Consider the following 26,219-nt stretch of genomic DNA (forward strand, 5'->3'; position numbering starts at 1 on the left):
ATAGGTGTTCCGGTGACAAATTCTTTCAGCTTTTGTTTGTCTTTTTTTTAAAAAAAAAAATCAACTATTTCACCTTCATTTTAAAGGATTTTAGCTAGGTATAGAATCATAGGTTTTGAAGATGTTTTGTTTTCAGCATTTGAAATCGCTGAAAATAAAGATTAGTAGTATTAGAGTTAGTGATACTGAGCCAGGAGGTAAAATTCCTGAGGGGCAAAAACCTGCATGTGAACACATCACTGCAACAGAGAGGGATAATACATGGTATAGACTGATGAAATGATGACATTAAATTTTAGAGAAGGGGCCCAGGTGCAGTGGCTCACGCCTGTAATCCCAGCACTTTGGGAGGCTGAGGCAGGTGGATCATTTGAGGTCAGGAGTTCGAGACTAGCCTGGACAAGATGGTGAAACCCCATACCTACAAAAAATACAAAAACTAGCCGGGTGCGGTGGTGTGCACCTGTAATCCCAGCTACTCGGGAGGCTGAGGCATGAGAATCACTTGAACCCAGGAGGCAGAGGTTGCAGTGAGCTGAGATCATGCCACTGCACTCCAGCTTGGGCAACAGTGAGATTCTGCTTAAAAAAAAAAAAAAAAAAAAAAGATTTTAGAGAAGGAAAGACAGTTGTCTGACACCAACAATGAGAAACAAGGAGGACAGTGGTACGAAGGCTGTGGGAGAAAAAAAAAGCCACCACCTGAGGTGTCCTCAGGGAATGAATGGTTAATTAAATCACACGTGGGAAATCTTTGAAATTCACAATTTGGGATTTTCCTGTGAGATGTGATAGGAATTGGTGTTGTATGATCTCACTGAGCAGAGAGACTTTGCTGTGTGAGGCTTTAGAATTAGATGGAGATAGGATTAGTGCTTGCATGGAAAAATTGGAGATCTTGCCAGAAAATATATGATCACCAATTACAAACTCCGGTTTTAGATTGAACAGCATATGTTAGACTTGGGCCACATCTATGAGAGTCTGGATCATTCTACATTAATATTCTTTGGGAACATAGTAAATATACAGGGAGAGGTGGTGGATGATAACAGTTAAGACCTCTCAGGTGTGATTGCAAAACAATGGAATATGTACCTTAGAAAATACTGTAGAGATTTTGTTCACTCCAGAGATTCAAGTTTAAGAGAATTATTAAATCTCTTATTGTAAGATTAAATGAGGCTAGGTGCAGTGTCTCATACCTGTAATCCCAGCACTTTGGGAGGCCAAGGTGGGAGGATTGCTTGAGCCCAGGAGCTCAAGACCAGCCAGGGAAATATAGTGAGACCCTGTCTCTTAAAAATGTTATGCTACCAATGTTATGCTACCAATAAAAATCATATTACAGTTACAATAACTATTTCCAGATAATAAACCAACCCAAAATTTAGTAGATTAAAACAACAATCATGGTTGGGCTTGCAAATCCACAATCTGAGCAGAGCTCAGTAGGGATCGCTCAGCTCTGTTCCATGTGGTATCAGCTGAAATGGTCTGATTGGGAACTACATGACCCACTTTCAAGATAGTTCCCTCACATGGTTTGCAAGCTGTTGCTGACTGTTGTTTGGGGAGGCTTGGTTCCTTTCCTCATGAGCTCTCCCATGGAGAGCTTGTTAGGCTTCCTAGGAACATGGTGGCTGGGTTTCCAGAACGAACATCCCCAGAAAGTAAGGCAGAAGTATGAGACGTTTTTGTGATCTAACCACAGAAGTCACATAATCACTTCTGCCGTATTCTATAGGTTGAATAAGTCACAGATGTCCTTTCAGGTTCAAGAGAAGGGGGCACAGACCTTTACGCCAATTGGAAGGGGGATGTCAAGGTTACACTGAAGAAGAATATTTGGGATGCAAGATACAGCAGTGTCCATCTATGGAAAATATAGTCTGCACCAGATGCGTGCTAAAGAATTTGCAGGAAAACTAAAAATGCCTATGGCATGATAGTCATAATTATGAAGAAAAATCTTCAAGTTCTTTTTCTCAAGATAGAGATTTTAATAAGACATTTTGGAAAGATTTAAAAGTTTTTGACTATTTAATTTAATTGGGAGCCTCTACTTATTTTCTTAGTTTTGAGATGACTGATTAACAGGAGTTTCCACCTACACAAGAAGATGTGTCTGCAGAAAATGAATTGTTTAAGAACATATGGGCACTCTGCTTCAGTCACACTAAATTCCTCTTTGACCCATGTCCCAGGCTTAGCCTATATATTCAGTAGACTGTCTCCTTCCTTGCAGTACCTTCTTTTAGCACCTCTCTTTTCTTTTTAAAAACATTTCTTATAATTTCAAAAATAGTACTATTATTTGTCATTTTAGGAGTTGGTGATGTTCAGAGATGTGGCTATAGATGTCTCTCAGGAGGAATGGGAATGCCTGAACCCAGCGCAGAGGAATTTGTACAAGGAGGTGATGTTGGAGAATTATAGCAACTTGGTGTCACTTGGTAAAGTTATCTAAAAATTAAGAACCTGACAATTCAGAATTCCTCTAACAATTCACAATCTACTTCTTGGAATTTCTGCTTTCTCCCCTATTAATTTAGGGCTAGCTTTCAAATAACTGGATGAATTTTCTCTTTATGTATTGTAGAAACCAGCACAGCTAAATGGAGGTACATTTTCATTTTCCCCATCCTTACACGTTCTTTTGGTCCTTTCTTATAATAACTCCTTGATGTTTAAGGGGCAGAATTGGAAATCTGCAATGTTAAAGCATAACACTGTCAAAGAAAGCAGACTCTGTCTTTTGTTTCACTTCCACTGTGCTAAATCTGCCAGTGTACTAGCATAAGATTAAAACTAGACACGTGGGTTCCAGGAGTGAAGCTTTTTTCTTTCCTGGGTAATAGAGTGATAGGCTGGAGTAATAAAGGTTCATTTACTATTCTCAAGTGAGCACCACTCCATTTCCTATAATAAATGTAATCTTTCCTTTTTTATTTTATTTATTTATTTATTTTTGAGACGGAGTTTCGTTCTTATTGCCCAGGCTAGAGTGCAATGGCGTGATCTCAGCTCACCACAACCTCTGCCTCCCAGCTTCAAGCAATTCTCCTGCCTCAGCCTCCCGAGTAGCTGTGATTACAGGCATGTGCCAACACGCCTGGCTAATTTTGTATTTTTAGTAGAGATGTGTTTTTTCCATGTTGGTCAGGCTGGTCTCAAACTCCCGACCTCAGGTGATCCACCTGCTTCGGCCTCCCAAAGTGCTGGGATTACAGGCATGAGCCACCGCACCTGGCCTTTTTAATTTTTTTTTGAGACAGAGTTTCACTTTTGTTGCCCAGGCTAGAGTGCAATGGCATATCTTGGCTCACTGCAACCTCTGCCTCCCAGGTTCAAGCAACTCTCCTGCCTCAGCCTCCTGAGTAGCTAGGATTACAGGTGCCCGCCACCACGCCCAGCTAATTTTTGTATTTTTAGTAGAGACAGGGTTTCACCATGTTGGCCAGGCTGGTCTCGAATTCCTGATCTCAAGTGATCCACCCGTCTTGGCCTCCCAAAATGCTGGGATTACAGGTGTGAGCCACCGCGCCTGACCTGTACTCTCTTTTAAGTGATTTGCCTTTGGAAGTTATTTTTTAAGAACTTTGTACAGTTAACATTAAAAAAAAAAGGAGGCTGGGTGCTGTGGCTCATGCCTGTAATCCCAGCACTTTGGGACGCTGAGGCTAGTGGATCACCTGAGGTCAGGAGTTTGAGACCAGCCTGGCCAATATGGGCCAAACCCCGTTTCTACTAAAATACAAAAATTAGCCAGGCAGAGTGGTATGCGCCTATAATCCCAGCTACTTAGGAGGCTGAGGCAGGAGAATCACTTGAACCCATGAAGTGGAGGTTGCAGTCAGCCAAGATTGTGCCATTGCACTCCAGCCTGGACAACAAGAGCAAAACTCCATCTCAAAAAAAAAAAAAGAATAAATATCTCAAGAAGCTTCTTTTTTTTCCTCACAGCAAAAAAGAGAAACCTTACATAAATTTAAGTACTATTTTATCGCCTATTTGTTTGCTTTGTTTGTTATGATCCTGTGTTCATCTGAATATGAGTGTTTCATCTCTTCTCCTTTATTTCCTCTGTATCCCTTATCAAGTACCATTTTTATCTGTGATTTATTTTTATTTTAATCAGTTCTAAATCACTGTATTTGGATACATTCATTTCCATCTCATCTCAATTTCTTTTCTTATAACTAGGACTTTCTGTTTCTAAGCCAGCCGTAATCTCCTCATTGGAGCAAGGGAAGGAGCCCTGGATGGTTGTGAGGGAAGAGACAGGAAGATGGTGCCCAGGTGAGTGAGCAAGCATAGGAAGCTCTTGCAGAGAGCAGGCCAGCTGGTCAGAATGTTGGGTTGGCAAGTTTATTTTAAACCAAACTTTGGGAAAACCTGATTTCAAAACATATTACAAAGATATAGTAATCAAACAGTGTGGTACTGGCATAAAGATATTCTAAAGGAATAGAATAGAAAGCCCAGAAATAAACCCTTGCATAAATAGTCAAATTATTTTAGACAAGGGTGCCAACACTTCCATGGAGAAAATTGGATTATCCACAGGCAAAGGAATACAGTTGTACCCTTGTCTTACACCATATAGAAAAATTAACTCAGAATGGATCAAAGACCTAAATGTGAGAGCTAAAACAATAAAACTCTTAGAAGAAAATATTGGAGAAAAGCTTCATGACATTGGATTTGGCAATGATTTATTGTGTATAATACCAAAAGCACTGGCAACAAAAGCAAAAACAGACAAATGGGACTACATCAAACCTAAAAACTTCTGTACATCAAAGGACACAATCTATAGTGTTTATTAATTTTTGTTTGTTTGTTTTGAGACAGGGTTTCACTCTGTCACTCAGGCTGGATGGAGTACAGTGGTGCAAACTCGGCTCACTGCAACCTCTGCCTCCCTGGCTCAAGCAATCCTCTCACCTAAGTTTCCTGAGTAGCTGGAACTACAGGCCCATGCCACCATGCATGGCTAATTTTTTAATTTTTTGCAGAGATGAGGTCTCGCTGTATTGCCCAGGCTGGTCTCGACCTCCTTAAGCAATCCTCCCACCTCAGCCTCTGAAAGTGCTAGGATTACAGGCATACACCACTGTGCCCAGCCTGCTTATTAGTTTTTTAAAAGATTCAGGCTGGGCTCAGTGGCTCACACCTGTAATCTCAGCACTTTGGGAGGCTCAGGTGGGAGGATTACTTGAGCTTAGGAGTTTGTGACCAGTCTGGGCAACATAGCAAAAGCCCTGTCTTTACAAAAAATTAAAAATTAAAAAATTCACCAGGCATGGTGGTACATGCCTGTAGTCCCAGATGTTCAGCAGACTGAGGTGGGAGATCACTTGAGCCCAGGAGTTTGAGGCTACAGTGAGCCAAGATTGTACCACTTTACTCCAGTCTAGGTGACACTGCAAGATGCTGTCTCTAAATAAATAGATAAAAGATCCATACAAGTTGCTTTGCTAGGTGATGGGAATACATTTTTAAAGTGTTATAGAGAGTTTTCAATCTAACGGGATCAACAATACATGGATGGATGTTCTAATAGAATCACTAGGCAAAAAAATAGTGTTGATCAGAAATTAGGAAAGTTAGAGAAAGTAATATATGACTATATTGAGGAGGTAGAGATGGCAGAGGGATGATTGAGAAGGAAGGAGATCAACCAGGAAAGTTTGGGGTGCTATAGGCCAAGGGCAGATCCATTCTACAGGCTAGAGTTCTTTGATGATGTCTGTGATTCATTGAAGTGCTGTAGGCTGAACATGGTGGCTCATGCCTGTAATCCCAGCACTTTGGGTGGCCAAGGTGGAAGGATTGCTTGAGCCTAGGAGTTTGAGACCAGTCTGGGCAATATAGTGAGACCCTGTCTGTACCAAAAAAAAAAAAAAATTAGCCTAGCATGGTGGCATGCTACCTGTAGTCCCATCTACACAAGGGGCTGAGTTGGGAGTATTGCTTGAGCCTGGGAGGTCAAGGCTGCAGAGAGCCATGATTCTGCCATTGCACTCTAGTCTGGGTAACAGAGCAAGACCCTGTCTCAATCAATCAATCAATCAAGTGCTACAGAACTGTGAGAGAATACATTTGTGTTGTTTTAAGCCACCCAGTTTGTGGGACTTTGTTAATGGCAACCCTAGGAAATTAATAGAGAGGAATCATGGAAAAATGGTACATATTCTCATACATATTTTAATGTAAAGATAACATTCCTTTACCAGTTTTTTTATACCTGGGTAGGCCTTTTCCTTGGCATGGATTTTCTTTAAAAAAAGACTTTTTATTTTGAAATAATTATGGATTCACAAGAGGTTGCAAAGAAATGTACAGGGGAGTCCTGTGCACCCCCTTTGCAGCTTCCCCCAGGGTTAATACCTTACCCAACTATAGTACAATACCATACCAAAAAATTGACATTGCTACAATTCATAGAACTTACTCAGATTTCACCAGTTATACATGCACTCATTTCTGTGTGTATATTTATAGCTCTATGCAGTTTTATCACATGTAGCCTTGTGTCACCACCACAATAGCCAAAATACTCAACAATACCTCACAAGACTCCCTTGTGTTAGCTATACTTATCCCATTTCTCTTTTTCCTAACCCCTGTGATATTGTTTGGCTGTGTCCCTTCCCAAATCTCATCTTGAATTGTAGGCTGCCGTAATTCCCACGTGTTGTGGGAGGGACCAGGTGGGAAATAATTGAATCATTGGGGCAGTTTCCCCCATACTGTTCTCGTGGTAGTGAATAAGTGTCACAAGATCTGATGGTTTTATAAGGGGTTTCCCCTTTCGCTTGGCTCTCATTCTCTCCTGTCTGCTGTCATGTAAGATGTGCCTTTGCTCTTCCTTTGCCTTCTGCCATGATTGTGAGGCCTCCCCAGCCACGTGGAACTGTGAGTCCATTAAACCGTTTTCTTTATAAATTACCCAGTCCTGGGTATGTCTTTATCAGCAGCATGAGAGCAGACTAATACACCTTGGCAACCACTGTTCTGTTCTCTATATAATTATGTAATTTCATAAATGTTACATAAATAGAATCCTGCAATACTTGTCCTTTGGAAAATGGCTTTTTTCCTTTTATTTCATATACACATACACATACATATGGGTTTTTGTTTTTTACATTCATGTACAAACTTGTACATGAAAACAAGTCTTCATTTGTTTATGATAAATGCTCAAGAGTGTAGTTGCTGGGTGGTGTAATAAGTCCATTTTTAGTTTTTCAAGGAGCTGCCAAATTATTGTCAACAATGTTTGTACCGTCTTACATTCTTAACTGGCAATGTATGTGTGATCCAATTTCTCTAATCATAGTCAGCACTTGGTGTTCTAATTGTTTTTCATTGTAGCCATTCTAATAGGTTATTATATCTTATTGTGGTTTTAATTTTGAATTTCCTTAATGGCAAGTAATGTTGAACATCTGTGTGTGCCATCTGTCTATCCTATTTAGTGAAATGTCTCTCCATGCCTTTTGCCCATTTTCTAATTTGGTTAGTTTTATATTGTTGAGTTTTCAAAGTTCTTTTTGTATCTTAGACAGAATGCCTTTGTTGGATTTATGACCTGCAAATATTTTCTCCCAGTCTGTAATTTGTCTTTTTTTGAGTGGTAGCAAGGTTTATCGTGAAGAGCGAAAGAACAAAGCTTCCACAGCATGGAAGGGGACCCCAGCGGGTTGCCCTGTAATTTGTCTTTTTATCCTTTTAACAGGGTCTTTGCAGAGCAAAAGTTTTTAATTTTGATGAGGTCTAGTTTATCTTCTTTTCTCTTATGAATTGTGTTTTTGGTGTGTGTATGTGTATTTAGTGTCACGTCTAAGAACTGTTTGCCTACTCAAAGGTCCTTAAGATTTTCTCCAATGTTCTTTTTTAGAAATTTTATAGTTTTTTGTTTTTTGTTTTTTTCTTTTTTTTGAGACGGAGTCTTGCTCTGTCACCCAGGCTGGAGTGCAATGGGGCAATCTCAGCTCACTGCAACATCCACCTCCCAGGTTCAAGTGATTCTCCTGCCTCAGCCTTGCAAGCAGCTAGAATTACAGGCAAGTGCCACCACACCCAGCTAATTTTTGTATTTTTTTTTTTTTTTAGTAGAGGCGGGGTTTCACCATGTTGGCCAGGCTGGTCTCGAACTCCTGACCTCAGGTGATCTGCCTGCCTCCACCTCCCAAAGTGCTGGGATTACAGGCATGTGCCACCATGCCTGGCCAGAAATTTTATAGTTTTACATTTTTCATTTAAGTTCGTGGTTCATTTTGTGTTCATTTTTGTAAAGTTGTGAAATTTAGATCAAGGTTCTTTTTTTTCTATGGACGCCCATAGCATTTATTTAAAAGTTATCCCTTCTCAAGTGAATAGCTTTTTCACCTTTGTCAAAACTTAGTTGTGCACATTTGTGTGGGTCTCTTTCTGCATTCTCTGTTCTGTTGCATTGATCTTTGTGACCATCTCTCTTTTAGTGCCACCTTTCATGATGGCTGCAGGTATACAGTAAACCTTAACATTGGAAGGAGTGATTCTTCCCACTGTGTTGTTTTTCATAATTATTTTGGCTATCCTTAGGACCTTTTTCTTTCCATATAAGTTTTAGAAAAGCTTGTCTGTATCTACAAAAAATTTGCTGAGATTTTCATGGGAATTGTGTTAAGCCTATAGATGAAGTAAGAGAGAACACCTTTATTCTATTCAGTCTTCCAAAGCATGAACACAGCGTGCCTCTCCAAATATTTTTGTTTTCCTTGATTTCTTTTATTAGCATCTTACAATTTTCATCATACAGAATCTGTACAAGTTTTGTTAGTTTTATACCTAAGTATTTCATTTTCTTTGGAGCATTTGTAAATGGCATTGCATTTTTATATTGGAGTGTAGTTAATTTTATATATTAATCCTATATTTTGTGATCTTACTCAACTTGCATATTAGTACTAGTTTTTTTTTCTTAGAGATTCCTACTTATAAACAAATTATTGACAAATAGATAATTTTCTTTTATTTCGTAATCTATGCCTTTTATTTCTTTTTCTTGCCTTATTGGAGTGGCAAAAACTTCTAATACTATGTTGAATAAGGGTGGTAAAAGTGGACATCCTGTGTTTTCCCCATTTTGAAGGGAAAGCATTCCATCTTTTAACATTACGTATGATGTTAGCTCCAGGAATTTTTTTTTTTTTTTTTTTCCTGAGACGGAGTCTCGCTTTGTGCCCCAGGCTGGAGTCCAGTGGCGCAATCTCAGCTCACTGCAAGCTCCGCCTCCCAGGCTCACACCATTCTCCTGCCTCAGCCTCCCTAGTAGCTGGGACTACAGGTATCTGCCACCACGCATGGCTAATTGTTTGTATTTTTAGTTGAGACGGGGTTTCACTGTGTTAGCCAGGATGGTCTTGATCTCCTGAGCTCGTGATCCACCCGCCTCAGCCTCCCAAAGTACTGGGATTACAGGCATGAGCCACCACGCCCGGCCAGCTCTAGGAATTTTGTAGATACTTTATATTATAAGGTTGAGAGAGTTCCCCTCTCTAATGCTCTGGGAGGCTTTTTTTTTTTTTAATATGAATGAGTGTTGATGTGATCATGTTATTTTTCTTATTTATCATATTTATATAATATATTACATTGAACTGTTTTTAAATATTAAATTAGCTTCTTATACCTAGAATAAATCCCACTTAGTCATGGTATATTATGCTTTTTATTCATTGTTGGGTTGGATTTGATTTGCTAAAATTTAGTTAACAATTTTCTCATTTAAGTTCATGAAAGATATTGATTTGTATTTTCTTTGTTGTGTCACCCTAGTCTTGTTTTGGTATCAGAGTAATACTGGCCTTATAAAGTGAGTTGAGAAGTGTTGTCTTTTCTTCTGTTTTCTGGAAGACGTTGTGTAAAACGTCATATGAATGTTTAGTAAACTTCTCCAGAGCAACTGTCTGAACCTAGAGATTTCTTTTGGGGAGCTATTTAATTACAAATTCAATTTATTTAATAGTTGTAGGACTATTCAGATTGCCTATTTTATCTTAGTAGAGTATTGGTAGTTTGTGATTTTCAAAGATTTCGTCCATATCTTCTAATTTGTTGAAGTTATAAGTATGAAGTTGTATGTGGTGTTATTATTCTGTATATTCATAAAGGATGTATATATGTACTTATAGTTGTTTTGAAAATTTTTTCCTTTGAGACTCCCTCTTTGACTCATGGATTCTTATTATTATTATTTAATTTTTTTGTTTTAAGACGGAGTCTCACTCTTTCGCCCAGGCTGAAGTGCAGTAGCAATCTCAGCTCACTGGACCCTCCGTCTTCCGGGTTCAAGCAATTCTCCTGCCTCAGCCTCCTGAGTAGCTGGGATTACAGGTACCCACCACCATGCCTGGCTAATTTTTGTATTTTTAGTAGGGACGGGGTTTCACCATGTTGGTCAGGCTGGTCTCAAACTCCTGACCTCGTGATCCACCCACCTTGGCCTCCCAAAGTGCTGGGATTACAGGTGTGAGCCACCACGCCCAGCCAGATTATTTTTTAAATACTTTTAATTGAAAAATACAAATTGTATGTATTTATGGTCTACAATATGATGTTTTGATATACGTATATGTTGTGAAACGATTAAATCTAGCTAATTAACATATCTGTTACCTCACATGCTTCTTTTTTTGTTCTTCCACAATAGTTATCTTATAAACTTATTTTTTTGTGTGTGGGAGAACATTTAACATCTACTCTCCTAGCAGTTTTTAAGTTTACAGTACACTATTTCAGCCAGGCGTGGTGGCTCAGGCCAGGCACAGTGGCTCACACTTGTAATCCCAGCACTTTGGGAGGCTGAGGAGGGTGGATTACCTGAGGTCAGGATTTCAAGACCAGCCTGGCCAACATGGTGAAATCCCGTCTCTACTACAAATACAAAAAATTAGCTGGGCACAATGGCCCAGCCTGTAATCCCAGCTACTCAGGAGGCTGAGGCAGGAGAATTGCTTGAACCTGGGAGGCAGAGGTTGCAGTGAGCCAAGATTATGCCATTGCACTCCAGCCTGGGCGCCAAGAGTGAGACTCTGTCTCAAAAAAAACATAAATAAATAATAAAATATACTGTTTCAAGAAAATTTAAAATTGATTGGCAAAGCCTTTTTGTGAAGCATGTTTTAAAGTCTTTGTCAGATAATTCCAACATGTGCTTCATCCTTGTATTTGCATTAGTTGATTGCCTTTTCTCCTTCAGATTTTGGTTTTCTTGGTTTTTGGTATGAGAAGTGATTTTCAGTTGTACCTTGGATATTTTCGTTATTATGTTTCAGAGAGTCTTGATTCTATTTAATCAATTTGAGCAAGTAGTTATCCTGTTAGATTTAGTAAAGATCTGATCTACTTTTGTAGGCTTTAGTTCCAATGACAGTTTAGTTTTCAGAACCATTACACTGCTATTCTGATCTGCTCCATACCTCTTGTGCTGCTGGGGCCAACAGGCACATGAAGAGATGTTCAAAATCACTAGCCATTAAGGAAATGCTAGTCACAACCACAATGAGGCTGGGCACGGTGGCTCATGACTGTAATCCCAGCATTTTGGGAGGCCGAAGCAGGTGGATCACTTGAGGTCAGGAGTTCGCGATCAGCCTGGCCAACATGGCAAAACCCCGTCTCTACCAAAAAATACAAAAATTAGCCAGGCATGGTGGCATGCACCTGTAGTCCCAGGTACTTGGGAGGCTGAGGCACAAGAATCACTTGAACCTGGGAGGCGAAGGTTGCAGTGAGCTGAGATTGCACCACTGTACTCCAGCCTGAGTGACAATGAGACTCTGAAAAACAAAACCAAAAACGAAAACAAAAACAAACAAACAAAAAAACACACAATGAGATATCACCTCACACTCAATAGGATGGTTAATATAAAAAAAAACATAACAAGTGTTGCCAGGAATGTGGAGAAATTTGAACCTTTGTGCACTATTGGTGAGAATGTAAAATGGTACAAGGTATTAGATCATTCTTGCATTGCTGTAAATACCTGAGACTGGGTAATTTGAAAAGAGGTTTAATTGGCTCATGGTTCTGCAGGCTTTATAGGAAGCATGGCCCTGCTCAGCTTCCAGGAAGGCCTCAAGGAGCTTTTATTCATGGTGGAAGGCAAAGCAGGAGCAGGCACTTTACATGGTGAAAGCAGGAGCAAGAGAGAGAGTGGGGGGGCGCGAGGAGGTGCCACACATTTTCTTTTTCTTTTTTTTTTTTTTGAAACGGAGTTTCATTCTTGTTGTCCAGGCTGGAAAGCAATGGTGCAATCTCAGCTCACTGCAACCTCCACCTCGGTTTCAAGCAATTCTCCTGCCTCAGCCTCCCGAGTAGGTGGGATTACAGGTGCCTGCCACCACACCCAGCTAATTTTGTATTTTTAGTAGAGACACAGTTTCACCATGATGGCCAACCTGGTCTTGAACTCCTGATCTCAGATAATCTGTCCACCTCGGCCTCCCAAAGTGCTGGGATTACAGGCATGAGCCACCGCACCCAGCCCACACACTTTCAAGGACCAGATATCATGATAACTCACTCACCATCATGAGGATAGCACCAAGGGAATGGTGCTAAACCATTTATGAGAAAACCGCTCCCATGATCCAATTACTTCCCACTAGGCCCCACCTCCAACACTGGGGATTACAATTCGACATGAGATTTAGAGGGGACACATCCAAGCTATATCATACAGCCACTATGGAAAACAGTATGGTAATTTCTCAAAACATTAAAAATAGAATTGCCATATAATCAAGCAATTCTACTTCTAGGTATATACGCAAAATAATTGAAAGTAAATTGAAAGTGGAATTTTAAATTAGAATGTTATTTATTTATTTATTTTTTGCTTTTTTGAGACAGAGTCTTGCTCTGTCACCTAGGCTGGAGTGCACTGGCGCATCTCAGCTCACTGCAACCTCCACCTCCTGGGTTCAAGCGATTCTTCTGCCTCAGCCTCCCAAGTAGCTGGGATTACAGGCACCCACCACCACACCCAGCTAATTTTTGTATTTTTAGTAGAGACAGGGTTTAACCATGCTGGCCAGGCAGGTCTCAAACTACTGACCTCAAGTGATATGCCTATCTCAGCCTCCCAAAGTGCTGAGATTACAAGCGTGAACCACCACACCTGGCCTAAATTAGAAAATTGTTGCATAATGTCAACTACAGCTGAAGAAATTTATATCCTATGATGCAGCAATTTCACTCTGATGTGCATACCTAACAGAAAAGAGTAATTATTTCCACCAAAAGAAATGTACAGGAATGTTCATAGCAGCACTAATCATAATAGTCAACTATTGGAAGCAACCAGAATGTCCATCATTAGCTATATGGGAAAATAAATTGTGTTAGAATGGAATGCTATATATAGTTATCAGTCTCAAACTTTTTATTCTCAGATGCCTTTATATTCTTAAAAACTATTGAGAACCCCAAGAGCTCTTGCATATGTAGATTATATCCTTCAATATTAACTGTCTTAGAAATTAAATCTAGGAAAAATGAAATATTCATTTAATTCATTTAAAAATAATAAACTATATGTTAACTTAAATAAGTTATATTTTCCAAAACAAAACGAAAATATTTATTGTGAAAAGTGGCAATGTTTTTCATTTTTTGCACGTTTCTTTAATGCTTGGATTAAAAGAAGACAGTTGGATCTCACATCTGCCTCTGAATTTAATCTATTAAATTAAAACTCACTAGTCTGTCTTGTTTTTTGAATGGATCTCTTATCTGTGGTACCTGTTTTGTAACATGATGCATTAGTTATTTGGAAAATATTGCTCCAATTAGTTATGCAGATCTTCCAGACTTTGACACATTTTCTTGTAAAATAGCCAAAAAATCATACTTGTTAATAACACCACGAATCTAATCAGGTAAGTCTTTAAGTATTTGGAAGCTGTCAAGCTCACAGGGGCTGACACAAACTTTCCTAAAGTCTAATTTTGACCAGGTGTGGCAGCTCATACCTCTAATCCTAGCACTTTGGGAGGCAGAGGAGGGTGGATCACCTGAGGTCAGGAGTTCGAGACCAGCCTGGGTAACATGGTGAAACCCCGTTTCTACTAAAAATACAAAAAATTAGCCGGGCGTGGTGGCACACGCCTGTAATCCCAGCTACTCGGGAGGCTGAGGCAGGAAAATAGCTTGAACCTGGGAGTCGGAAGTTGCAGTGAGCTGAGATCACACCATTGCACTCCAGCCTGGGCAACAAGAGTGAAACTCCATCTCAATCAACAACAATAACAACAACAACAACAACAAAATAGTCAAAATCTGGCCAGGCACAGTGGCTCACGCCTGTAATCCCAGCACTTTGGGAGGCTGAGGCGGGTGGATCATGAGGTCAGAAGTTCCAGACCAGCCTGGCCAACATAGTGAAACCCTGCCTCTACTAAAAATACAAAAATTAGCCGGGCATGGTGGCTCACGCCTGTAGTCCCAGCTACTCAAGAGGCTGAGGCAGGAAAATCGTTTCAACCCGGGTGGTGGAGGTTGCAGTTAGCCGAGTTCGCTCCACTGCATTCCAGCTTGGGAAACAGAGCGAGACTCCATCTCAAAAAAATAAATAAAATAAAGCTTCAGTTATGCAAGATGAGTGGATTCTGAATATCCATATTCAGACTCTAGAATATTATGACTCTAGTTTGCAGTACTGTATTGTATATTTGAAACGTACTGAAGGTACATGTTTTTTTGTTACCACAAAAAAAAGAAAACAGTTAACTATGTAAGGTGATGAATAGGTTAGTTAGCTGACTGTGGTGATTATTTCACAATGTAAATGTATATCAAATCATCAGGTTGTATGCTTTAAATATATAAATTTTAATTGTCAATTTTCCCTCAATAAAGTGGGAAATAAAGTGTTTCTCAAAAAATACTCAGTGTTTCTCAAAAACAAATATTGAGAAATTTAACTATGGATGCTATAATTAATATTTATTTACATTGGTGCTGTATGCTAAGAAATAGAAAAAAGTATTTATTAAATATGTAAACACTTTAAAAAATGTTCTTGTGTTGTAAATACTTTACATGAGATCTACCCTCTTAATGGAATTTTAGGTGTACAATGCAGTATTGTCCAGTGTGGGCACAGGGTTATACAACAGATCTTTTTTGTTGTTGTTGAGACAGGGTCTCACTCTGTTACCCACGCTGGAGTGCAGTGGAGTGATCACAGCTCACTGCAGCCTGGACCTCTCAGGCTCAAGCAATCTTCCCACCTCAGCCTCCCAAGTAGCTGGGACCACAGGTACACACCACTACACCCAGCTACATTTCTATTTTTATTTTTTTTAGTAGAGACAAGGTCTCACTATGTTGTCCAGGCTGGTCTCAAACTCCAGGACTCAAGTAATCCTCCCATCTCAGCCTCCCAAAGTGCTGGGATTACAGATGTGAGCCACCACTCCAGGCCAGATTTTTTAATAATAAAAGTAGTCTCAAAAAATAAACCTGGCCAGGCATGGTGGCTCACACCTCTAATCCCAGCACTTTGGGAGGACGAGGTGGGCAAATCACTTGAGGCCAGGAGTTCAAGACCAGCCTGACCAACGTGGAGAAACCCCGTCTCTACTAAAAATACAAAAAAAATTAGCCGATGTGGTGGCATGTGCCTGTAATCCCAGCTACTTGGGAGGCTGAGGCAGAGAATTGCTTGAACCCGGGAGTCAGAGACTGCAGTGAGCCGAGATTGCGCCACTGTACTCCAGCCTGGGTGACAGAGCAAGACTCCATCTCAAAAAAAACAAAACGGAACAAAAAAAAACCACAAAAAAAACTGGCTGGGCGTGGTGGCTTACGCCTGTAATCCCAGCACTTTGGGAGGCCAAGGCGGGAGGATCACCTGAGGTCAGGAGTTCAAGACCAGCCTGGCCAACATGGTGAACCCCATCTCTACTAAGAATACAAAAATTAGCCAGATGCGGTGGTTCGCGCCTGTAATCCCAGCTACTCAGGAGGCTGAGGCAAGAGAATCGCTTGAACCTGGGAAGTGGAGGTTGCAGTGAGCCAAGATCGCACCATTGCACTCCAGCCCAGGGGACAGAGCGAGACTCCATCTCAAAACAAAACAAAAAACCAATATCCATTTTCAAGTATAAGAAATACATATTCTCTGCTGGGCACGGTGGCTCACACCTGTAATCCCAGCACTTTGGGAGGCCGAGGTGGGCGGATCACCTGAGGTCAGGAGTTCAAGACCAGCCTGGCTAAGTGGTGAAACCCCATTTCTACTAAAAATACAAAAAATTAACCAGGCATGGTGGCACGTGCCTGTAATCCCAGCTACTTGTGAGGCTGAACCAGGAGAATCGCTTGAACCCAGTAGGCGGAGGTTGCAGTGAGCCGAGATTGTGTGATTGCACTCCAGCTTGGGCAACAAGAGCGAAACTCTGTCTAAAAAGAAAAAGAAATAGATATTCTCTTTTTATTGTATAATAAAATATTATTCTAAAATGAAGTATTTATTCTTTTGTTTCCATGTAGGTACATGGAAAACTTGGGGATTTCACAATAATTTCTTGGACAATAATGAGGCTACAGACATAAATGCAGGTATAAATAAATACAGTTTTTAAGAGTACAGTAGAAGTACTGGTAACAAAGTCAGCTAATTTCTGAAAGTACATGTTTATTCCCCAAACCTACTACTCTAGAAACTTCTAGAACACACAGAAATACATAATCATGCATTCTGTTAGATTTCAGAATGTGACGTTATCACACTTCTAGTAGTCTCTCAGAATCTCTCCTGTCCAGTGGTAAGAGAATAAGTAAAAAAGGCAAATGTCTTGGAATTAGTATGGAAATAGCTTTGACCTTATAGACTTCCTGATAGGGTCTCAGGTACCCTCTGTGGTCCTTGGACCACCCATTGAGTACTGCTGCTATATAGTAATGAAAATTAAGAAACTACTACTATATGTAATATTAGAAATGAACCTCACACGTGGTACTGGACAGAAGATGCTGGAGAAAAAAGTACCTCCTATATCATTCCATTTATTGGAAATTCAGAAATAGACAAAAACCACTGCATAGTGTAAGAAGGCAGGATATCGCCTACCTTTGGTGGGTAAGGTAAACCTGGGAAGGGCCTCGAAGGCTCTGGGTTTCTGGTAATGTTCTGTTTCTTGGTTAAGTGGTGGTTTCACAGGTATGTTCACTTAGTAAAAACATCGTCTGTAAGGAAGTGATGTAGAAAAGTATGTGTTTGTGTTTATATCTGTACATAAATATGTGTATGAGTGTAGTGGTTGTTGTAAACATGTCCGCTGGCCGGGCGCGGTGGCTCACATCTGTAATCCCAGCACTTTGGGAAGCCAAGGCGGGTGGATGGCCTGAGGTCGGGAGTTCGAGACCAGCCTGGCCAGCATGGTGAAACCCCATCTCAACTAAAAATACAAAAATCTCAACTAAAAATACAAAAATTACAGGTGGTGGGCACCTGTAATCCGAACTACTTGGGAAGCCGAGGCAGGAGAATCACTTGAACCCAGGAGGCGGAGGTTGCAATGAGCCGAGATCGCACCATTGCACTCCAGCCTGGGCTACAGAGCAAGACTCTGTGCCCCACCACCCCCCCCCCCACCAAAAACACACACACACACCATGTCTGCCACTTCTGTGCTTCTGTGACAGTCCTCAAACCAAAAAAAAAAAAAAAAAGAAGTCTAACTTCCTGCTTTGAAAATGGGACAGCCCTAAGTGAATTGTTTCCAATAAATAGAAATACTTTGTGATTTCTGAGGCTAGGTCATAAAAGTAGCTTGTGCCTGGCATATGCTCATATGCCCGCCCTCCCTCCCTGCATTTCCCCATATGCTTTTGGAGTCTGGAGTTGCCAGGTAAGAGGGCATCTGTTACCTTGAAACAGCTTTGCTGGACACACCATGTAGAGAGACCACATAAGGATAGAAAGCCCCAGGCATCACAGCTGTTACAGTCCCAAGCTTTACATATTTCCTCAGGCCTGGTACCCGACATGTGGGTGGAGGAAGCCATTGGAATGATCCAGCCTGACCAGTGTGTGACTGTCACTAGAGAAATGCCAAGTAAGGAATGCCTGGCTGAGCTCAGTTAATCCTCAGGACTGAAAGACAATAATGATAAATGGGTCTGGTGTGGTGGCTCGTGCCTATAATCTCAGCACTTCGAGAGGCTGAGGCAGGAGAATCACTTGAAACCAGGAGTTCAAGACCGGCCTGGGAAACAAAGTGAGAGCCTTTTCTCTACAAAAAATGATTTAAAAATTAGCAGGGCATAGTGGCACACCCCTATAGTCTCAGCTTCTCCAAAAGCTGAGTGAGGTAGGAGGATTTCTTGAGTTCAGGAGGTCGGGCCTGCAGTGAGCTGTGATTGCACCACCGTGCTCACTCTCGCCTGGGTGACAGAGCATGACTTGGTCTTCACTAATAATTACAACAGCAATAGTAATAATAATAATAAATGACTTACTGTTTTAAGCCACTCAGTTGGAGTGGCTTGTTATAGATAAGCAAGTACATGGTTTATTTATGTATGTGTTTATATATAAAATCAGTGCAGTCGATGTAGGAGTGAATAGAAGCATGGAGAGATGTTCAGTAGTTATTACAAATTTAAGGGCATTAAATGATTATGATTGTCAACTTATCTTTGTATTGTTTCTCTTCATCTTAATTCATTAAATGATTATGATTGTCAACTGTTATCTTTGTATTGTTTCTCCTCATCTTAATTCCTTTTCCTTAATAATTCATTTATTCAGCAACTGATTATTGAATACTTATTATATTGTAAAGGTTGTTTTTATAGTGATTTCTCTATCCTTGAGTAGCTTTATGGGTAAAAAAACATATATATATTATATATATATATTTTGTTGTTTGTTTGTTTGTTTGTTTCTGAGACAGTCTTACTCTGTTGCCCAGGTTGGAGTGCAGTGGCATGATCTTGGCTCACTGCAGCCTCCACCTCCCGGTTCAAGCAATTCTCCTGTCTCAGCCTCCCGAGTAGCTGGGATTACAGGCATCCGCCACCACGCCCAGCTAATTTTTGTATTTTTAGTAGAGACAGGTTTCACCATGTTGGCCAGGCTGGTCTCCAATGCCTGACCTCAAGTGATCTACCCGCCTAGGACTCCCAAAGTTCTGGGATTACAGGTATAAGCCACCATGCCTGGCCAAATATTAAAAAGATTAATAAATGAATATGTAATTCCAGTAGTACTTCAGGAAGGACTTCATTAGATAATATTATCGGGAATACAATTCTGAGGAAGTGACTTTTACTCTGAGACTTAGATGAAATGAAGCCCGCTATACAAAAAATCTAGGCAAAAAGATTCTTAGCACATGGAAGAAGCTGTGAAGCTCTAACATAGGAAAAGGCTTTGGCATGTCCTAATTGTTGCCAGATTAATTTGGTTATAGCTTAATGAATAAAAAGGAATTGGACTCAAAATGAGATTATATTGGTTAGCAGAAGCCCTATATTCTCATGCCAAGGAGCTGAAGTTTTAAAATTTCTGTGGGAAGCTGTATTTGTATGTATGTAGGTTAAGCTGCTTGTGACAGAGACCCAGAACAATAGCGATTGAAACCATATAGATGTTTAAATTAATTTTCTTTTTTTGATACAATGTCTATAACCCAGGCATATAAATTTAATTTTCTCTCGCATTAAAATCCAAGCTAGAAAGGTATCTACTCTGCAAAACCATTATTTGATAGACATGACAGCAAATCAATATTGCCATCAGCTTTGTTGAGGAAGAGGGAAAACAGGCAATATAGGGCGTGGGCCACCTGGCTCTTCAGGAAAGAACTCAGATGGTATTACATAATATTTCTGTATTTCTTTAGGCAGAACCCAGTTGCATGGCATTCTCAGCTGTGAAAGAGCTTGGGAAATGCAGAGTTTATATTGGCAGCTTTATTCTCAAATAAAAAGCCATGGGTTCAATTGATATTTTTTAAAAAGGGAAAAAAATAGATATTTGGCAACAGCTGACAATCTGCTGCATAAACCTTTGGCCTGATAGTGTTAAACATATGATCTCTGACTCAGTTGACCTCATTCTAAGACCAACTCTCTTAGATTCTGATTGAGTTGATTTAGAATGTTTCCTGAACACCCATAATTGCAACAAACTCTCAAGGTAATTCAGAGGTGGATCAAAATTTCAGCACCATTGAATTGACTTATTTCCCTAATTAACTACTTCATTTGAGTGCTCTCATTTCCCTGTACTCCTTTACCCATTTAAGAGTTCTCCAAGCCTTTTATTTCTTATATGAATTATTTGCAGTTATCTCTCATTGCTACCATAGATATTTTGTTTCTCTTATAGTACAAAACCAGGAGTTAAAATATATTTCTTATCTTTCAGACTTGGCATCCAGAGATGAGCCCCAGAAGTTATCTCCAAAAAGGGATATTTATGAAACAGAATTATCCCAGTGGGTTAACATGGAAGAATTTAAAAGCCATAGTCCTGAGAGATCAATTTTCAGTGCTATCTGGGAAGGCAACTGTCATTTTGAGCAACATCAGGGACAAGAGGAGGGTTATTTTAGACAACTTATGATTAACCATGAAAACATGCCCATTTTTAGCCAACATACTTTACTCACTCAAGAATTTTATGATAGAAAATCTCTGAATGTAAAAAGTGTAGAAAAATCTTCAGTTACCATTTATTTTTTAGTCACCACAAAAGAACTCATTCTAAAGAACTTTCTGAATGTAAAGAATGCACAGAAATTGTTAATACACCATGCCTTTTTAAACAACAGACAATTCAAAATGGTGACAAATGCAATGAGTGTAAAGAATGTTGGAAGGCCTTTGTTCATTGCTCACAACTTAAACATCTAAGAATTCATAATGGTGAAAAACGCTATGAATGTAACGAATGTGGGAAGGCCTTTAATTATGGCTCAGAACTTACTCTACATCAAAGAATTCACACTGGTGAGAAACCTTATGAATGTAAAGAATGTGGGAAGGCCTTTAGACAGCGATCACAGCTTACTCAACATCAGAGACTTCATACTGGTGAAAAACCCTATGAATGTAAGCAATGTGGGAAGGCTTTTATTCGTGGCTTTCAACTTACTGAACATCTGCGACTCCATACTGGTGAGAAACCTTATGAATGTAAAGAATGTGGAAAGACTTTTAGGCATCGCTCACATCTTACTATACATCAGAGAATTCATACTGGTGAGAAACCCTATGAATGTCGGGAATGTGGGAAGGCCTTTAGCTATCACTCAAGCTTCTCACACCATCAGAAAATTCATTCTGGCAAGAAACCTTATGAATGTCATGAATGTGGGAAGGCTTTTTGTGATGGCTTACAACTAACCCTACATCAGAGGATTCATACTGGTGAGAAACCCTATGAGTGTAAGGAATGTGGGAAGACTTTTAGACAGTGTTCACACCTCAAAAGACATCAGAGAATTCATACTGGTGAGAAACCTCATGAATGCATGATATGTGGTAAGGCCTTTAGACTTCATTCACACCTTATTCAACATCAAAGAATTCATACTGGTGAGAAACCCTATGAATGTAAGGAATGTGGGAAGGCCTTTAGCTATCATTCAAGCTTCTCACACCATCAGAGAATTCATTCTGGAAAGAAACCTTATCAATGCGGGAAGGCGTTTAATCATAGATTACAACTTAACTTACATCAGACTCTTCATACTGGTGAGAAGCCAGTCAGGTTTCCTCTCCTCCCTCCCCATCCTAGTCTAGCATCATGAAATTTGTTGATGGAAATATACATTGTCTTTGTTTTATTTAAGGAAAAAGTTGGTAAGCCACCAGTTTCATTAGTATTGATTTATTTAAATAATCCTTGAAAATCAAATGTTTTTAAGTGAGAAAGTGGAAAACTAATTAAAGTGTAAATTTTGGTCTCATTTTAATGCTGTTTCTGAGTTATTGTATTAACCATTATTGAGAATAAATTTTTTATTGAGAATAAATTTTCTAAAATTACATGTTTCACTGAAACCAGTGAAATATTTCACTGAAACCAGTGAAATATTTCACTGAAACAGTGAAATAAAATGAAAACAATTTCCTCCCTTCCCTCAAATCTCTGAGATAACCAGTATGTATATTTCTTCTTCCTTTATGCTCAAACAACCTGTACACAGAAAGCGTTTTTTTGCATGTGTTTGGAGGAGCTTTTACCCCCATACGGACATTTGACAGCGTCTTGTCCTTTTCATAATAATCATGAATACTTTTCCAGGTCAGTACGTAAAGATGTAACCCATTCTTTGTAAGGTTCAGAATATTTCTAGAATGGAATGTATGTACGTATTTTGGGCCATTACCTACTACAGACATTGAAGTTGTTTCTAATGTTCACCTAGAACTCTAATTTTACCTTCTTTTGTTTCTATTGTGCAGATTCCCAACAGTGGGATTAAAGAGTATCTGGCGTATATATTTTGACATTACATTTATTTTTTAAAACCTTCTAAATTTTTTGTTTAATAAAAGCACACATTATAAAAATTCAAAAATTACCAAAAATGTGAAAATTAATTCTCCCCTAACATCCAGTTCTGTAGCCACTCACTTTCTCTCCACAGATGCAACAACTGCTATCAGTTTCCTTTTATTCTAATGGGAATATTTCATGTAAATTTCATAAATTCTTTGGACAAAAGTAGGTTATTCATAATATGTGATTTATTACACATTCTCATCATTAGTCCACATTTGGCCTACTTCATTTTTTTTTTTTTTGAGACACACCCAGGCTGGAGTCCAGTGGTGCAATCTTGGCTCACTGCAACCTCCGCCACCCAGGTTAAAAATTCTCCTGCCTCAGCCTCCTGAGTAGCTGGGACTACAGGCATGCGCAGCCACTATGCCCAGCCAATAAGCTATATTTATTCTTATTTGATGTGGATGAAAATTATCAAAATTGGCCAGGCTTGGTGGCTCATGCCTGTAATCCCAGCACTTTGGGAGGCCGAGGCGGGCGGATCACAAGGTCAGGAGATCGAGACCATCCTGGCTAACATGGTGAAACCCCGTCTCTACTAAAAAAAAAAATACAAAAATTAGCTGGGCGTGGTGGTGGGTGCCTGTAGTCCCAGCTACTCGGGAGGCTGAGGCAGAAGAATGGCGTGAACCTGGGAGATGGATCTTGCAGTAAGCTGAGATCGCGCCACTGCACTCCAGCGTGGGCAACACAGTGAGACTCTGTCTCAAAAAGAAAAAAAAAAAAATTGTCAAAACACAACCAATAGATAATGTTAACATGCATTCTAACATGCAATTTATTGGATTTAGCGAATAGAATGTGAGTGGAAGTTATTTTTGGTAGAACTGTTTGGAAAAGGGCTTGTGGGGTGCCTGCATAAACTGGCCATAAAAATATGGGACAATAAGTTGTGGAAAGCCACAAGAGGCCTCTGAGGAGGAAAGCCTCCTAATTGCCATCACGTTCCCATCACCAGAGTGTGACCTGCTCTCTTATCTATAAACACTGTGCTCAAGGAGAAAGACACTCCTCTGAAGCATTGGAATGTGGCCAGATATGCTGGCTTCTAGTTAGGCCCACTCCCCACAGCTGCTCTCTGATAAGTAAAAGAATAAATCAGTAGTTAAGTTTATGCTGCTTCAGCACAAAGAAAATGTACCTAAACCGCCATTGCCCCCCTTTCACTGTTTCACCCCTGAACATCTGCTTCTTAGATCTAAGTGATTGTACTCAATAAATAGTGTGGAGACCAGAGCTTGGCGCCTTTGCAGCTTTTGATTTGCTCTGGCCCCTTGGCTCCCACCTTTATGAACTCTTAACCTGTCTCTTCTCATTCCTTTGTCGCCACCGGACTTCAGGTACCCTACAGGTGGTGTTGAGGCTGGTCCCCAACAGAACTTTACATGTGCTTTCATATTATGACTTGGCTTTTGCCACTGGCCATGAGAAGAACATGCCACATGTAGCCATTTGCTCATCCATGAAAACCTTCCAAGAATAGTGGCAGTGCTTCACTTCCACCTTCTAAATCTCATGCAAATTTCACCAACATGGTGAAACTCCGTCTCTACTAAAAATACAAAAATTATCCAGGTGTGGTGGCAGGCCCCTATAATCCCAGCTACTCAGGAGGCTGACGCAGGAAAATCACTTGAACCCAGAGGGCGGAGGTTGCAGTGAGCCGAGATCGTGCCATTTCACTCCAGCCTGGGTGAAAGAGCGAAACTCTGTCTCAAAAAGTAAGGCCAGGTGTGGTGGCCCATGCCTGTAATCCCAGCACTTTGGGAGGCCGGGGCAGGTGGATCACCTGAGGTCAGGAGTTGGAGACCAGCCTGGCCAACATAGTGAAACCCCTCTCTACTAAAAATACAAAAATTGGCCTGGCGTCATGGCACGCACCTGTAATCCCAGCTACTCAGGAGGCTGAGGCAGGAGAATCGCTTGAACCCAGGAGGCAGAGGTTGCAGTGAGCCGAGATCACGCCATTGCACTCCAGCCTGGGCAACAGAGCGAGACTTTGTCTCAAAAAAATGAATAAAAATAAAAAAATAAAATGACCATTATCAAAAAGACAAACAATAAGAGATCTTGGTGAGGGCAGAGAGAGGGGAACACTTTAGTACACTGCTGGTGGGAATGTAAATTAGTATAACCACTATAGAAAAAATTATAGAGTTTCCTCAAGAAACTAAACATAGATCAACCAAATAATCCAGAAATCTCACTGCTGGGTACATATCCAAAAGGAAGGAAATCAGTATATCTAAGAGGTATCTGCACACCCAAGTTTACTGCAGCACTATTAACAACAGCCAAAATACGGAATCAACCTAAGTCTCCATCAATGCATAATGGATTTATACACAATGGAATACTATTCAGCCATAAACAGAATGAAATCCTACCATTTGCAGCAACATGGGTGGAAGTGGAGGTTAATTATGTTAAGGGAAATAAGCCAGGAACAGAAAGACAAACTTGGCATGTTCTCATGCATAAGTGGGAGCTAAAAGAGTTGATCTCATGGAGGTCAGAGTAGAATGATGGTTACCAGAGGTTCGGAAGTGAGTGGCTAGGGGTGAAGAGAGGTTGGTTAGTGGATATAAAAATATGCTTAGATAGGGCCGAGTGTGGTGGCTTATGCCTGTAATCCCAGCACTTTGGGAGGCCGAGGTGGGTGGATCACGAGGTCAAGAGTCGAGACCATCCTGGCCAACATGGTGAAATCCCATCTCTACCAAAAATAGAAAAATAAGCTGGGCGTGGTGGCTCACGCCTGTAGTCCCAGCTACTCAGGAGGCTGAAGCAGGAGAATTGCTTAAACCCAGGAAGCAAATGTTGCCGTGAGCCAAGATGGCACCACTGCACTCCAGTCTGACAACAGAGTGAGACTCTGTCTCAAAAAATATATATATATGGTTAGATAGAAGGAATAAGTTCTAGTGTTTGATAGGATAGTAGGATGACTATAGTTAATAATTTATTGTATATTTCAAAATAGGTAGAAGATAATATTTGAAATGTTTCTAACACAAGGAAGTGATAAATGTTTGAGGTGGATATCCTAATTACCCTGATTTATTACATATTGTATGCATGTATCAAAATATCACACATATCCCATAAATATGTACAATCATTATGCAGCAATAAAAACATACACTGTAATCCCAGCACTTTGGCAGGCTGAGGCGTGGGATCACTTGAGGTCAGGAGTTCAAGACCAGCCTGGCCAACATAGTGAAACCCCATTTCTACTAAAAATACAAAAATTAGCCAGGTATGGTGGTACATGCCTGTAATCCCAGCTACTTGGGAGGCTGAGGCTGACGAATTAGTTGAACCCGGGAGGCGGAGGCTGCAGTGAGCCGAGATTGTGCCACTGCACATATACAATCAGGGACCTTTAAATGGCACTGTGTTGGAATTAAGAATACCACTGAGAACCAAGGGATAGCAGAATTGGCCCCACTTAGTATTATTCCCAATGATTGCATATGCCCTGATGACTATGTATTGGCTGGTTTGTCAGCCACTGTTAGATGTGATGGAGACGCCCAACAGAGCACACACACTGAGTTCCATCTTCCATAGGTGTGCCACCCCCAGACATGAAGCCTGCCACTCCAATGGGGGGCTGATC

The 26,219-nt window shown here is 40.3% G+C and overlaps 1 protein-coding gene across 1 annotated transcript in view; it reads left to right on the forward strand.

Annotated features, from left to right (window-relative positions):
• ZNF461 (zinc finger protein 461) overlaps window positions 1–21,998 on the forward strand; it is a 28,109-nt gene extending 6,111 nt beyond the window's left edge. Inside the window, 5 exon segments of the mRNA XM_001164894.7 lie at window positions 2,330–2,456; window positions 4,207–4,302; window positions 16,561–16,629; window positions 20,447–20,704; window positions 20,707–21,998. Coding sequence (XP_001164894.2) covers window positions 2,330–2,456; window positions 4,207–4,302; window positions 16,561–16,629; window positions 20,447–20,704; window positions 20,707–21,833 — 1,677 coding nt within the window. The 3' untranslated portion in view covers window positions 21,834–21,998.
• The last annotated feature ends 4,221 nt before the right edge of the window (window positions 21,999–26,219 follow it).

This window comes from Pan troglodytes, chromosome 20, assembly GCF_028858775.2.
Source record: "Pan troglodytes isolate AG18354 chromosome 20, NHGRI_mPanTro3-v2.0_pri, whole genome shotgun sequence".
NCBI classification, from domain to species: domain Eukaryota; kingdom Metazoa; phylum Chordata; class Mammalia; order Primates; family Hominidae; genus Pan; species Pan troglodytes.